Source organism: Equus quagga, chromosome 14 (assembly GCF_021613505.1).
Source record: "Equus quagga isolate Etosha38 chromosome 14, UCLA_HA_Equagga_1.0, whole genome shotgun sequence".
NCBI classification, from domain to species: domain Eukaryota; kingdom Metazoa; phylum Chordata; class Mammalia; order Perissodactyla; family Equidae; genus Equus; species Equus quagga.
The window spans coordinates 25,209,776-25,225,352 of NC_060280.1; the positions used below are offsets into that span (position 1 = coordinate 25,209,776).

Consider the following 15,577-nt stretch of genomic DNA (forward strand, 5'->3'; position numbering starts at 1 on the left):
TATAAATAACTGGTTGAGTACTAGTGAATATTGGTCATGGTTATATGGATAATGGAGAAGGATTGTTTTGCAAACCATTGCACTAAGGAGAGCCCTATCATGGACATATACAGAATGAGCACAGCACCAATGTGGGGGACACACATATTGAGGGCTTTGAGCTTCCCTCCCTGGGATGTAATGCCTAGCACAGAGTGGAGGAAAGGCATAAGATACAAAGATTTCTAGAGAACCTACACCCCAGTGAAATGGAACAATAAACAAGCCATACAAGATGTCGAATGGGAAGTCAGCACAGGTCAATTGGATGACATCTTGATGCAAGCAGAAAGAATGAGAGACAACAGGGGAATGACAGAAGGAAAATGTGGGAATATGAACTAGAACAACAGGGAAGACAATGGAACATCTAATTACAAGGAAGACCCCTATATAAATAATGAGTTGTGGGGTAGATTTGCTGGAATACCTCAAGGATTGCAAATGGCAACACACCAATCAAGAGCTATGGCTAGGAGCATAACTGACCCCATTAGAGAAAAAGTCTGAATAAAATACGTCTGGGCTGCACAAGCATTCACCTCAATCTCCCTAGCTTCAAACCAGAAGACTCTCAGTTCTGTAGGCAGGGTGGAGATGGATATGCCCATATCAGTGAGGTACAGCATGGCTAGGGAGCAGTACGTGGGCTCATGGAAACTCTTGTCAGTGTGGATTATGTGAAGAATTGTGCAGTTGCCTGCTGTTCCAATCAGGTAGAATACACAAAAGGGATGGAAATAAAGTGATAAACATTCTCATAACCAGGAATCCCAGTGAGGTAGAATGAAGCAGACTGTCCAATACTGGATTAGAACTTGTCATGAGGCTGTCCCAAGTAGCCATTTTCCTACCATAAGAATGTCGATTGCTAGAAGGAAGAAAAGCACACAACATCGAGAAGATAGCAATTCATGTTTCTCTATAACATTTTTTCTTAATTTTTACTTCTTTGTTAGGACATTATCCATAAAGTGTGTAAATGATTTTTAAAAATTATCTGAATTCACTACCTTATTTTAGTATATTACCATTTAATCCTTGACTTAGTTTATGGTCATTTATGTAGTTATCTGTCAATCTCTTATCCTATTGATTATAGATTGTGAGTCCTTCATTGGATGCTCTTCTCTTCTCTAAATTTATAACATATTCTTCTATGTTTTCTACTAATATTTGGATACGTTGGTTAGTTTTTATTTACTTTTTGATTCATTGTTACTTATCATTTATTTTTGCATATGATATTAAGTAAGGATATTTTCCCAGACCCTAACCTTTCTGTGTTAAGCATTAATTTTCCCCTGACCAGGAAACTTGGTGGAAACTTTTTGGAATAATGTCAGAAAAAGCTTAGGCAATAAATCCATAAAGTTAGTTTCCTCCAATCATGAAAACCCACAAGATTAACCAAGTTTTATCACAGGATGAGAATGGGCACTTCAAAAAACACTGTCTAAGCAGTGAGTGCAGTTACCAATTATAGAGGTAGATAAATCATCCCTCAAACTGGTATGAATGGAAAGCATAATTCCAAAAGGATCCAAGGGTAAATAGCACTTACCTCATTTACTAAATCTTGGTTATTTGGAGTTTGGTTTCTCTTTCACATTCTCCACCAAGGTTCATTTATGTGTATCTACACTGCAGTGAAGCCAAAGTTTTACTTGAGACAATTGTTATCATTTGATCATTGGATATAATTGATTCGTGAGCTATATCAGCCTTGTTGATCCTGGAGCTTTTCTTGTCACTGGAACTCACAACTGCTTTTCTAATGTTCCCATCTGTGGACATGGCCTTGGGCCATCTCTGACAGATCAATAATATATCAGCAATCACAGCTTCATCGTCTGGAGGGTATTAGAGTTAAGTTAGCATCCCCCTACTGTGATCCCATGGCCCATTATAATTCCAACAATCTGGTGCCATTCTCTTGATTTTCTTGTTCTTGCTCCTTTGCTCATGAAGTTTTAATGCATTTCAGTTACAAAGAGAATAAGCTCTATCTCAGGATATTGTAAAAATAGTCAAAGAATGTATGAAAATTCCACAGTCCTCTTTCAATTTGAATTTTTATGTTTTAATTATCATATTTTTACCATGAAATACCTCAATGCCATTGACAGAAAGGTACATTATAGAAAAGTAGACTGAGGCTTAGAGATTTCAATGGTTTGCCCAAAAGCACATAGGCAAGATAATAACTTTAATAAATATCACTTTCAGTGCTCTGCTCATGTAGATGGAGATTTCCAAGAATAGTGGTTGCCTTACCCATCTGGCTTCTGCAGCAATGTGACTAGCTTGGTCAGCAGTTGAAGTGCCAGCCATACGCCTACTGTCACGCGCAATCCCTAAAGCCACAGCAATGTTAAAACAAACTACAAAAGCAGTTCTTTCAGACTCTTAACTACCTCAAAATTTTACTAATTTATACTTGTACTGTCATTCTTTCTTCTTGTCACAACAGCCATAAAGCATCTGAAGTCTGTTACTACAGCCTCTGTCTTTTACCCATCTTTGGCTTATCCCCCATGACTTAGTGGTCTTTTCATAAGAATAATTTGGCAATTAATGGAGATCTCTACATAGTCAAAAAAAGACAGATACTATTATCCAATGCCTTAAGTTTATTCATGAATCATATTCATATCCTAATATCCAACAATAATTTCAGACTCCCTAAAATTATTTCTATATTTTTAATCATATTTTAACTACTAAATATCTATATGAGATCAAAAGAGGTTGTATGACACATTAATAGTCTGAGGTTCAGAAATATCTCTGAACAAACTAAAGAACGGTTATAATTAGAATTCTAGCTCTTGCTTCTAAAGCTTCTGTAAATTCTACTAAACATTTTAACTCTATGTTCAGAAACTAACTTCAGTTCTGTACTGTAATCACCCTCCATCACAGACTAAGGATTAGAGTGGTGGGTATAATTCATAAACTGCCCTTCACACTAGGACAGCAGGACGTTTTCGCCGGGCTCCCCTGAGTAATACCCTTGTCCTCTCCTGCAAATGCCTCCAAGTTTTAGCTGAACATGTGTTGCCTTCTCACTTTTCTTTAGCATTTTACCAAAAAGATAGCCCTAGAAGAAAACTGAAGGAGTCAAAGCCTGAAAAGCAAAAGCTTTCACAGAGCAGAGAAAGGAGTCCCCAGGGGAAACGTTGTGAGAATCTCTGCCACAAGAATGCTGCCTTAGGAAGTTGTTTGGTCCACAAAGTGTTAGTGATACCAGCTCAACACAAGGTTGACATAAGGGAAGCCATATTGTAGAAAAGAAACCATACTGTAACTTTGAATGACCTCTAATTAGCTAACCCAGTCTAGCGAGAATTCCTGCTAATTGCATTATAGGACCTGGGACATACTTTATCATCTATCTGCCATAATTCCTGCAATGTAATTCCTTTTCTCCACTAGAAAACATTCAACTTTTGACTAATAAAAGAGCTAAAATAGTTCCCTGGCGTCAGACAATAAAGAAGGGTATCATGAACATAATATAAATACTTACATGGTCTAGTGTTTGAATTATTTGGATTGAGTTCCTTGAAAATGTTTCGATTGTTATCATTCTCTTTATAAATGCATATGGCTGTTTCTGTATTCTTTGTGTAATCAGGTGGTTATCCATGCTGCACTGTTTTTAATGAAATTGTGTTTTTATTATTTAAGTTATTAGATTGAACATGAATGACTAAATGGAATAGTGAAGTATTTTGCAACAGTGCTTTGTATAGAAGAAAATGCCAAACACTTAGATGGTAAAGGAAATACCGATCTTCTCTGCTATTATTTCTTCTCGCCATTGTCTTTTGCCACAAAAGACCTTCTGCAGCATAAAGATAATCAATGCTTAATTCAAAGGATAACATTTGACATTATGAAAACAATTGCATTGCATTTTTCCTGTTGATAAGGGATTGGAAGACAAAATAAATTATTTGGGCTTCTGGATATCTTACAGAATTGGCAGGAAGGAAGAGAATGCTTTCAAAAGGGAAATAAATACTCCTGACTTTATATAAAACAAGGTAATATGAGTAACAGTGTCTCCTAATTTATAAATCCACATGGAAACAATAGATGCTTCAATTATATTATTGAAATGTAGGCAGGAATAAGAGGATTTCTTGTTTTAGGAGCACTAGCTGCTTGCGAGAGGACTGGACTCTAGCTTGCATTAAGATTCCAGGGGCCAGCCCAGTGGTGCAGTGTTTAAGTGCTCACGTTCTGCTTTGGCGGCCCAGGGTTCGCTGGTTCAGATCCCGGGTGTGGACATGGCACCGCTTGGCAAGCCATGCTGTGGTAGGCGTCCCACATATAAAGTAGAGGAAGATGGGCATGAATGTTAGCTCAGGGCCACTGTTCCTCAGAAAAAAGAGGAGGATTGGCAGCAGTTAGCTCAGGGTTAATCTTCCTCAAAAAAAAAAAAAGATTCCAAAAACAAGATAAGGCATCTGTTCTGAATTCATAACACCACCTTATCATCCATCCATTCACTCGTTCATTCATTCATTCATGTATTCAATCACTGATCTCTTCACCAACTATATTTTACTGGGAAGAACTATCTTAATTTTGAAAATATGTGTTTCTAAATGTTTTTGATGAAATATATTTTATGACTATTTTGTAACTCTAGTAGTAAATTTAGGATCTAGTATAGTAGATAATAATTTGTAAACTCAAAAGTGGGTTATCTATGTACGTGTCCATTTGAAATAGTTTTACAGATACGTGAAATGCAAAATAGAAGATGCAATATTTTAAATATATTTCTATCAGAAAAAATTTGATAAAACTTTTTCTTTTTTGGCATACGAGTACTAGGAAAGGTATGTTCAGCATCCATAGGTTGAAAATATATTTTGTGTTTGAAGATCTTATTTTAAAGATTATATAAATAGTTATGCTAATTGTACAACATACAGCTGATAGTAATGTTCACATTCTCCTTAAAAAATTTTTTTCCTATCAATTTTGCTTTACTACTTTATTATACTGAATATTAACTAATTTTGATGTTCCTATATCTGGCTTAATTTCAGTGGATATGCGTTTGGTCAAATGAATATTCTGAAGGAGAGAGGTAATTAGAAGTAGAATCAAGAAATAGGACAATGAGAGGTGGAAACAGACACAGTTGAATTAAAACCAGAAAGCAGAAATAAGTGAATGGAAACTAGATGTGCTCCATATGCCTGAATTGAAATCCTACTTTTAAGTGAGTAAGATCTCGTTTATTGTACGAAATGTGGGCTCAGGAGAGGTCAAATCTTTTCCACCAAGGCTTTTTTTAATATCTAAACTAGTCGTTCTTCACTCAGTGGTTGATTTCATTCTTTACCATTTATACATTCAATAATCATTAAGTGCCTCTGCTACACCAAGCATAGCATTGGTTCTTCCAGGGAGTAACATGTTAGAGGCCCAGGTCATTGTAATAGCTAAAATGAGATAAGGGAAACATATTATTTACGTTTAAGACTGACAAAATTTGGGGGAGCTATAAAGCATTCTTAAAGTCTTCTTCTTTTCTCCTCATTTATTTTTCGTCTTTGAACAAGTGTGCAGATGTGAACTAAGAAAATTCAATTAACCTTGCAAGTTTTTTTATGTAACTCTATTCACTGCCACGTGCTAGACAATTTCAGAGTGATAAGAAAGACAGTTTTGTATATTGAAAAGTGTTCTGGATAAAGATTAAGAGACTTAATGACTGTTTCCTGCTACCACAAACTTATAAGTAGCTATACCTCAGTGAGTTATATTTTTTTACATTTAAATATATAGTATATCGCATATTAGTATTAAGATATGTTTATTATAGGAATTATAATTATTGGTTTTAAGGACGATATCTGGGGGCTTTCAAAAATTACTGAGTCTCAACTTTCTACAAGATTAAAATTCCTTCTAAAAATTAAGTAAAAAAGTATACATATGGCCCATTTCTATTCCTGAGGAGTCTAAATCTCTTTAGGAAAAGAAGGGCAGAGTACGTATATAAACTTTTAAAAGATGATACTCATGAAACATCAGGGCTGATAACTTCTACTTTGAGTCCTAATATGCTCTTATATCAAGATATGATTTTTTACATCTTTAAGGAAGATAAAATAAGCAGATTTACAAATACATTTATATAATGACAAAGGTAATATAAGATTTTCTGACAAACACAGAATGTCAAGAAGCAAAGAAATATGGGTTTAGCATATTTAAGGAAAACTTCATGAATAAGTGATCTTGAATAACGGTTCAGATTAGAAATGAGAGAGAATAGATGGAAATAATTTCCCACACACTTCACTGCAACATATTCATACTTAAAGGAGATTTACGAAGCTCAAGTTAAGGCAAGCTGTATAGTCTCAGTGGACACCAACTCTCTCCTGTAGGACTTTTTTGTGATGCTCTGTTGGCTCTCTTTCTCCTCTTTGAGTGGTCTTTCCTTGGTAATTCTGGTGCCAACATGCCTAGAAGAGACAAATGACTATATATTTCCTTGATTAAGACTGATACCATCATTCTCTTGAGGACGTAACTATATCACAGCAGAACTGATCTTTTGGGGGAGAAGCAGGTGGAGAATTCCTTGGCGTATCTGCTTAGTCTTCACACTATAGATGATTGGGTTGAGCACAGGTGGAACTAACAAGTAGATATGACCCATGAGGATGAGACTGAGTGGGGAAGAGTGTTTGCCAAAACGATGGATGATAGATAGCCCAATCATAGGTACATATAGAATGAGGACAGCACAGATATGGGATACACATGTGTTGAGGGCCTTAAACCTCCCCTCACAGGATGAAATCCTTATAACCGAGTAAAGGATGAACACATAAGACACAAAAATACCCAGAGAATCCATGCCCCACAGCATAGTGATCACAATCATCCCATATATAACATTAAACTTGGTGTCAGCACAGGGAAGGCGAATAATGTCTTGATGCAGACAATAGGAATGAGAAAGGATGTGGGAGTGGCAGAAGGGAAAGAAGGGCAGCCGGGCCAGAAGTGGAATCATGGGTAAGGCACTCCTAAGAAAAGCTGCAATTCCAATTTTAGTGATAAGTCTTGGGGTGAGAATGGTCACATATTGCAGAGGGTGGCAGATGGCCACATAGCGGTCAAGGGCCATGGCCAACAGCACAGATGATTCAGTGAAGGAGAAAGTGTGAATGAAAAACATTTGGACCACACAGATGTTGAACTGGATCTCCCTGGAAATGGACCACAACACCCTGAAGAGTGATATCATTGTGGGAATGGACATGCCCATGTCAGTGAGAGAAAGCAGGGCCAGGAAGTAGTACATGGGCTCGTGGAGCCTGGGGTCTGTCCTCACAACATGCAGGATGATGCAGTTACCCATTATTCCACCCAGGTAGAGGAGACAGAATGGGATGGAAATCCAGTGGTGAAATTCCTCATATCCAGGGATACCTGTAAGATAGAATGTGGAAGAAAGGGAATCGCTGGAGTTCAAGGTTGCCATAGCATTTACTGTTAAACCACAATCCAGTTTCACGATCACACTCCACTGGGGAAGGCAGTGATAAGATTTGCATCTGTGTCAGGAAGAAAACAAAACAAAACTTCAGTCCTTACTTATAATCACTGCTAAATGAGTCCCCACATTTTTGCTTAGTCTTTCTTCACTGCATTGCTGAGTGCTGTCAGTTAAGTAAACTATCCACTTTAAAACCGCAAACACCTTCTCTTCTGCTTCCCAGATGAAGAAACATAAACATCTTTTCTGAATATGGATTTTCTTCTTATAAAGATACTACCTGAGCAGGACACACACAATCTTTTCTAGACGGCAATTTTTATTTTATAATTTTCTCAAAACCCCTTGCCCATCTCTTGCTGAGTATACATGCTCACCCAATGCTGTTTCGAGAAGTTTGAATCTATGGGATAGGTTACATCCCACTGGAAATTAAAAAATCAGCATCTTCGTGTCTTGTAAAGTCTACTTTGGCCCTTTGGGACATCAAATCCCCTTCCAATTTCCTACCAATTTCCTCCAAATCTTCTCGCCTACAATTCCATGTAGATAAAGCCTGAATGCAGAAGATATTTTCCTGGGATGGTTAATAAGGACAATTTTCTAGGAAATGAAAGACCTATAATCAAGAAATCAAACAAGGACACTCCAGAGATAAATTTAGTGTTTCCGACTGTTGACATCACAATTAAATTCTACCCACATATCCTATGAACTGATAATTACGGCCCTGCTCTTTTCCTCAATCTGCCTGGCTTGTTACCTCTTAAAATCCCTGCTTTTCTACTTCACCCTCTTTCCTACATTTGCACTCATTGTTGATGTCTGATCTGGAGGCCAGTCTGAAATACCTTCATTCCTCTCAATACTTTTTATTGAGGTTTCAAGGAGACAGCTGTCCGCCATCTTCCTTGTGCACACTGTTCCCCTAGTTCTACTATGACATTTACCTAGGTTATTTTCTGGTTCCAATGCTTGCTCACTGTTTATTGTAGGCAAACGATTTCTTTCTCTCTGTATCAAAGTTGCCTCCTCTGTAAACTGAAGATAACAACAGTTTGACAGGATTGTGCTAAGAGTTAAAGGAGATATTATAGGTGAAATACTTAGCATAGAGCCTTACATACAGTGACCACAAAATAATGGTGGTGGTGATGATAATGATGAAGAAGACAATGAGGAAAACAATTCTTTGAAGTTTAATGAGAGAGAGGAAGATATGGGGAGACTATAGAGTATCCTTCTGTAGAGGAAAACACCAAGAGCAGCCAACTCATAAAACGACCTAGGTAAGCTGAGAGTTGGGAAGTGAATTATATCTATTTCATCTCTCTTTCATCCAGTGAAGATTCAGTTTAGGAAGAAATATGAATTACTCTTAATCTTCTTCTCTACCACAAAATTTCTTTGACTATTATAATGACTCTACCTATATATTTTACATTTTATTCAGTGAATATTTTAATTAAAAAAAACAAAAAGAACAGAGTCCAGGTTAGAACGGGAAGTCGCACAAAGAAAAAGAAAGAGATCTTCGTAATTTCAATGAGCTAGGAATCGAGCAGGCACGTTACTATTCTAAAGTTACAACCAGATAAATATCCACTAGTATCTGGTCCACCTATTATTCTACAACCCCTTACATTATAGCACTGGTTCATTTTGACAGTCCAACTCCTATTGCCCCTGATCCTATAATTTCACTCATTCACATGGCCTTGTGATGTCTTCCACCATTCCCCAGAGGAGGAGGACGGATTTTGTGGAATTCATTTATAAACTCAAAAATATGAAGGACTTATAATGTAGAGTTTAGAGCTCTGAGCTGTAATAAATGTCATGTTAAAAATCACTGATACTTGGTATTGGAAGGGATCTTGAACATTGTCTGGTGTAACCCCAATCTTATTCTGGAATTCCTTTTCTTCTCTGTCTAGAAATAGTCCTTTACCTTGTATTAAGTATCACACCCATGGACAGAGAAGAGACCAGCTACAGTGAATCTTAAGCAAGTCCTATCTGAAAAGTCTGAGTCTGGCTAGAATGCTAAGAGCATGGGCATGAGCAATGAAGATATTTTGATGAAAATTGTGCCCTGTGATGAACTGGCAACCTCTCCCTTCCTGAACCAATCTACTGGTCCTCCTTCTCACCCTTTGTGTACCCACCCCCTTCTGTTTTGTCTCTCAAGTCCCCCTTTGTATTTTTATATTACCTCCCATTTTTATTTTTCCCAGGTTTCACATACTTGGTAGAGTTGTTCCTCTTGTCATGAGAGATGGTTCTAAAGCTTAGAGCAAGAAGGATGAGTCAATAAATCTTCCTCCAGCCCTTAGAGATATGAGGCCCCAGGATAAATGCAAGACAGTGCATGTAACCCTATCAGTGCCACCATTTCAGTTTAAGGCCCTTCCTAAGCACCTCTCCATCACTAAGGTTGCAGCAGAATATTGTGCTTTGGTAATACATGGGCAAGAAGGCAACAGAGAGTCTCAAATATTTATTTCCTCACCATCTGGAACAAATGATGTTGTGCAACATGAGATGAAATATTAGTTTATATCCAGAATATAATAGGATAGTAAAGAATTTTAGACCTCTTGTAGCCAATGAGAGGGACATAGCATCTATAATATAAAAGCTGGAAGGGACTCCGATTCAGTTCTAGTATAATATACTAGATAAAACAAGTATCTGTTATGTGATTTGCCTCCCTCAAAATCATACAGTAGGGAGTATGCATCTGGGAAATCTCTGCACCTTCTACTCAATTTTGCTTGAATCTAAAACTACTCTAACAAATAAAATCTGCTTAAAACATCATACGATATGCAATAAAGGCAACATTATCACTCAAACCTGTTCGTCTAGAGTGGTACTTTCTTCACTGTGCCATAGAGTTCTTCCTCATGAAACAGATTAGATATATTTCATCTGACTATAAACAGAAGCTTTCACTCAATGAATAACATTTCCCTATGTTTATCAAAAATATTGACTTCTAAATGTCAGTTAGTGGTTTGAGCCATGTAGCAAGACTGGAATGCGGGCTAGTAAATGATAAGAAATCTCTAATCAGGGAGGAAGTTGAATTTGTAATGTCAGTCCTGCTTAGTACAGAAACTAATGTAAAAAAAAGTTTTGATCTTGGCAATACTGGTTTAATTATAACACAACGAATCTATCATCTATTTACTCAACTAAAATATTGATTATTGCAAATATGTTATAGCTTACTAATCTTCAGGCACTTTTATATTTAACACATTCAACTGAGAATTGGGATTTTTTGAATTGACGACCCCAATAGAAGTAACAGTTCTCATAAAGAGAATTTACTCCATTACTAAAGAAATTCACCATCCGTTGATAGTCTATGAAAACGAGAGAGTATTTATGCCATACTACTAGAAAGATCCTCACAACTCCATCACCAGAGGTCTCCTTGTGAAGAATCAGAGACATGATTTGAACTTGCTGCTTTCACCGGCATGGGATGCCTCAGAATTCTCCTTATACCTTAATTCCTTTAATCTTAAGTTAAATCACTTTAACATCACCTAAGTTTGATATGATCAAGAATCCCAAATTTAGAGGATTATCATTAGTCAATCCAACTGTATTCCTTTGTCATATGGTCTATATATTTCTGACATATACAATAGATAAGATAAAAAAGAACTTTCACCTCCCACTACCAAATTCTTTGGCAATCTTCGGTCATAAACTCAATTTTGAATGATTCACAGGATGGCGAGAATATGACAGACAAAGATGCACATTTAGAGCTATGGCTAGAGCACTACCTAGACCACAAAGCTTGATAATGGATAAAAATATGAAAGTCAGAGTGATTTCTGGGAGAAGGCCAGGCTTAGTCTATTTTCCAGATCTACCCTGCTCTGTGTCGCACCACAATCAACTGCAACAACACTTCCTTTTGCTCTCTGGGTTCTGGTTTGACTTGGTCAATGATGGAACTCACAGGAAACAGGAACACAGAACAACATTTGGTTAAGGTGTTTACTCCTTTGGCTCCCCACCAAAGCCTCAATTTTGGTCCCTCATGGGGGCTGCAAGTCTCCACAGGTGTCCTTCTCCACATGCTGCCCTTTCTAAGTTCTGGTAAACTCTTTTTCCCTTTACACTTCAGGAATATTGATGGCAGCAAATTCCCATCTGAAATATATATATTCTCCCCACTTGGTATTCCTAAATCCTGTTCATGTATTTTCAATGACCTCTGACCCTTTATCAAATTATTCATTATCCAGTTCAAGTATGGAATCTGTTTCCTGACTAACCTTAATTAATTCAAAGGAGAAATGTCTGCCTCATGTACATGTATACATCTCTCTGTCACTTTCTGTCGCTGTCTCAGTGTTTATCACATGTAAGTCTTTGCATATTTAGTTTTTCTACATACAAAAATGAGAAAAATATGGGGCTGAGGAAGGGTAAGGAGAAGACAGAGAGCAAGTCAGTCTATACAGAAAGCAGAAAAGAGGCCTTTTTACAAAGCAAAGTTGAATAAATCCCGTAAGTAGCAATTTGCATGGGACAGAGTAGATGGGAATCACCTATGATTTGCCCCAGAGCTTGGACTCGTTGTAGAAAATAAGACCACATAGAATGTAAGAAATAATGTCTTTGTCTTGTAAGTAAGTTTTTGGAGAAAACTAAGTCTATGCATTTTTTGCCCAACTTGTATCTGACAGTCATTCCAATAGAATTAAAGGAGGGGCTGGCCCAGTGGCATAGCGTTAAGTTTGCACATTCTGCTTCAGGGGCCGGGGGTTCACCAAGTGGGATCCCGGGTGTGGACCTACACACCACTTGTCAAGCCATGCTGTGGCATTCATCCCACATATAAAGTAGAGGAAGATGGGCATGAATGGTAGCTCAGGGCCAGTGTTCCTCAGCAAAAGGAGGAAGATTGGTGGCAGATGGTAGCTCATGGTTAATCTTCCTCAAAAAAAAAAAAAAGATAGAATTAAAGGAAACAAAGAAATGCAATCTTTTCATTTATTCCATCTCTAACCTCAAAGAGTCAATTGATTATAGTTTTGCCCAACATCAGGATAATGAGGTCTATTTCCCTCAATGGAGAAAGATTGTACCTGTAGTTACCAATGCCAACATTATTACATTTTATCTCTGCTATCTTTGAATAACAAATTAACTTCTCTAAGTGTTAAGATGGAAAATTGGACTTCTCTTCAAACCTGAATGGAAATTATCTCCATAAATTATTTGAATGAGATAAATTTCCTCTTACTAAACCTCCTGGCACCAAGATTTTGAGATACTTTAAAGCTAGGAAGTAATGACAGAAAGAAGAACAATATTTTTCTTGAAGGGATGTATAGAACTTATTAGCTATTATGGAATTTTATGCACAAAATATGTCCATGCAGTTATATACAAGCTACCTTCAAGATGAATAAAATTGATGCAAAGGTCAAAATAATAGGGAATCTTATAACGTCTAAGTGTGAGCGAGCCCAACTGTTTTGGGTGACAACAAGCTCAGACAGCCTCAGGAAATCCGCTTTGTTTTGGTACTATAAATAATTGGGTTGAGTACTGGTGGAACTTACAGGTAAATATTGGCCATGCTTATGTGGATAATGGGGGAGGAGTATTTTGCAAAATGATGCACTAAGAATAGCCTTATCATTGGCGCATACAGAATGAGCACAGCACAAATGTGAGAGGCATATGTATTGAGGGATTTGATTCTTTCCCTAAGATGCAATGCTTGGCACAGAGTGGTGGATGAAAGCATAAGATAAAAAGATCCCTAGAAAATCTAAACCCCAGTAAAATTCAACAACAAACAAGCCATACACAACGTTGAATGAGATATCTGCATACACCAACTGGATGAGATCTTGATGGAAGTAAAATAGGCAGGGAGATCATTGGAGTAACAGAAGGAAATGTGGGAATACAAGCAAGAACAACAGTGAGGACAATGGAGCATCTGATTACATTGAAGGCCCACATGTAGACAATAGGCTGTGGGGTAAGTTTGCTGGAAGACCTCAGAGGATCACAAATGGTAACAAAGCAGTCAAAAGCCATGGCTAGGAGCACAGATAACTCCATCACAGAAAAACTATGAACAAAATACATCTGGGCTACACAAGAATTCACCTCAACCTCCCTAGTCTCAAACCAGAAGGTTTTTAGTACTGTGGGCAAGGTTGAGATGGGACGTGTCCATGTCAGTGAAGGACAGAATGGCCAGGAAGTAGTACATGGGCTCATGGAGACTCTCGTCAGTGTAGATGAAGTGAAGAATTGTGCAGTTGCTCACTATTCCAATCAGGTAGAACACACAAAAGGGGATGGAAATAAAATGGTGAACATTCTCGTAACCAGGAAGCCCAGTGAGGTAGAATGAAGCAGACTGTCCAATACTGGCATTAGAGCCTGTCAAGAGGCTGTCCCAAGTAGCCATTTTCCTACCATAGAAATGTACACTCTTTGAAGGAAGAAAATCACACAACATTGAGAAGATAACAACTCATGTTTCTCTATTAGGTTTTTTCTTAAATCTTACTGCTTTGTGGTTACATTATCTACAATGTTTGGAAAATGACTTTGAAAAATTATCCAAAATCACCACCTTCTTTTAATATATTACTGTTTAATTCTTAAAATGGTTTATGGTTGTTATGTAGTTATCTATCAATGTTTTACTCTATTGGTTCTGGATTTTGAGTCTTTCATAGGATGCTCTTCCTTCTGCTAAGTTTATAATATACTTTCATATGTCCTCTACTAATGTTTGGATAGGTTGGTTTGTTTTTATTTACTTTTAGACTCATCATTTATTTGACATTTATTTTAGTGTATGATGTTAAGTAAAGATATTTCCAAGATCCTGACCTGTCCATGTTGAGCCCATTCTGCTCTAACAAGGATACTTGGTGGAAACGTTTTAGAATGAATGTCAGAAAGCACATAGGCAATAAATGTATAGAGTTACTTTTCTCCAATACAGAAAGTCACAAGACTAATCAAGTCATATAATAGGATATGAATGGATCTTTCAAAAAACATTGGATATGCAGTGAATGTGGTTGCCAATTAGAGAGGTAGAAAATCTAGCTCTCAAAGTGTCTTAAATGTGAACCAGAAGTCCACAAGCATCCAGGAGTAAATAGCACTTACCTCATTTACTAAATCTTGGGGATTAGGAGTTTGGTTTCTCTTTCATATTCTCCACTAAAGTTCATCAACATCTACCTGCACTGCATATGAGGTCAGAGTTTTACTAAAGTGAATTGTTATAATTTGCTCCATGAATATAATTGATTTGTGAGTTATATCAACATTGATGATCCTAGAGCCTCCTCTTCTTGTCAGTGGAACTCACAAATGGTTTTCTAGTGCTCCCACCTATATACATGGCCTTAGGTCACCTCTGACAGATCAGAAAAAGATCAGCAATCACAGCCTCCTCATCCCTAGGGTATTAGAATGAAGTTAGCTCCCACCCCCACTGTGACCTAGTGGCCCGTTATAATTGCAACAGAGGTACCAGTTTGGTGGGAGATGTTGCTAATGGGTGACTCCATATATGTGTGAGAGCAAGGGATGTATGGAAATCTCTGTACCTTCCTCTTAACTTTGTTATGAACCTAAAAGTGATCTAAAAAATAAAGTCTTAAAAAAAACAATACATTTCTCTTATTATGTGAAAGATAAGTAGTTTGGGCGCAATTAAGCTCCACATCATATATCAGAAAGTATGGATGATAAAGTAGCACTCTCTCACAAAATGAGAAATAGACAGTAATGTAAGAATAAATAAGAAAACAATCACAACATACTAGAATCAACTCCGGAGTTGTCAAAATGGCCCAGAAAAAGATAAGTCAAAGTGAGATTTTCTCATAGGTTCCTGCTCATCTATAACCCTCATCTCCAAGACAGAAATGTTTGGACTCATGTTTTCCGTAATGAAAAATTCAAGCATTTATG

The 15,577-nt window shown here is 37.3% G+C and overlaps 1 protein-coding gene and 1 pseudogene across 1 annotated transcript; both read right to left on the minus strand.

The window, feature by feature from the left end:
* Positions 1-6,607: 6,607 nt before the first annotated feature.
* On the minus strand, positions 6,608-7,567 carry LOC124251904 (olfactory receptor 51G2-like). Its single transcript, XM_046684860.1, has one exon. The coding sequence runs from the start codon at positions 7,565-7,567 to the stop codon at positions 6,608-6,610; it is 960 nt and encodes a 319-aa protein (XP_046540816.1).
* Positions 7,568-13,121: 5,554 nt separating this feature from the next.
* Positions 13,122-14,048, minus strand: LOC124225514 (olfactory receptor 51G1-like; annotated as a pseudogene).
* Positions 14,049-15,577: the final 1,529 nt, after the last annotated feature.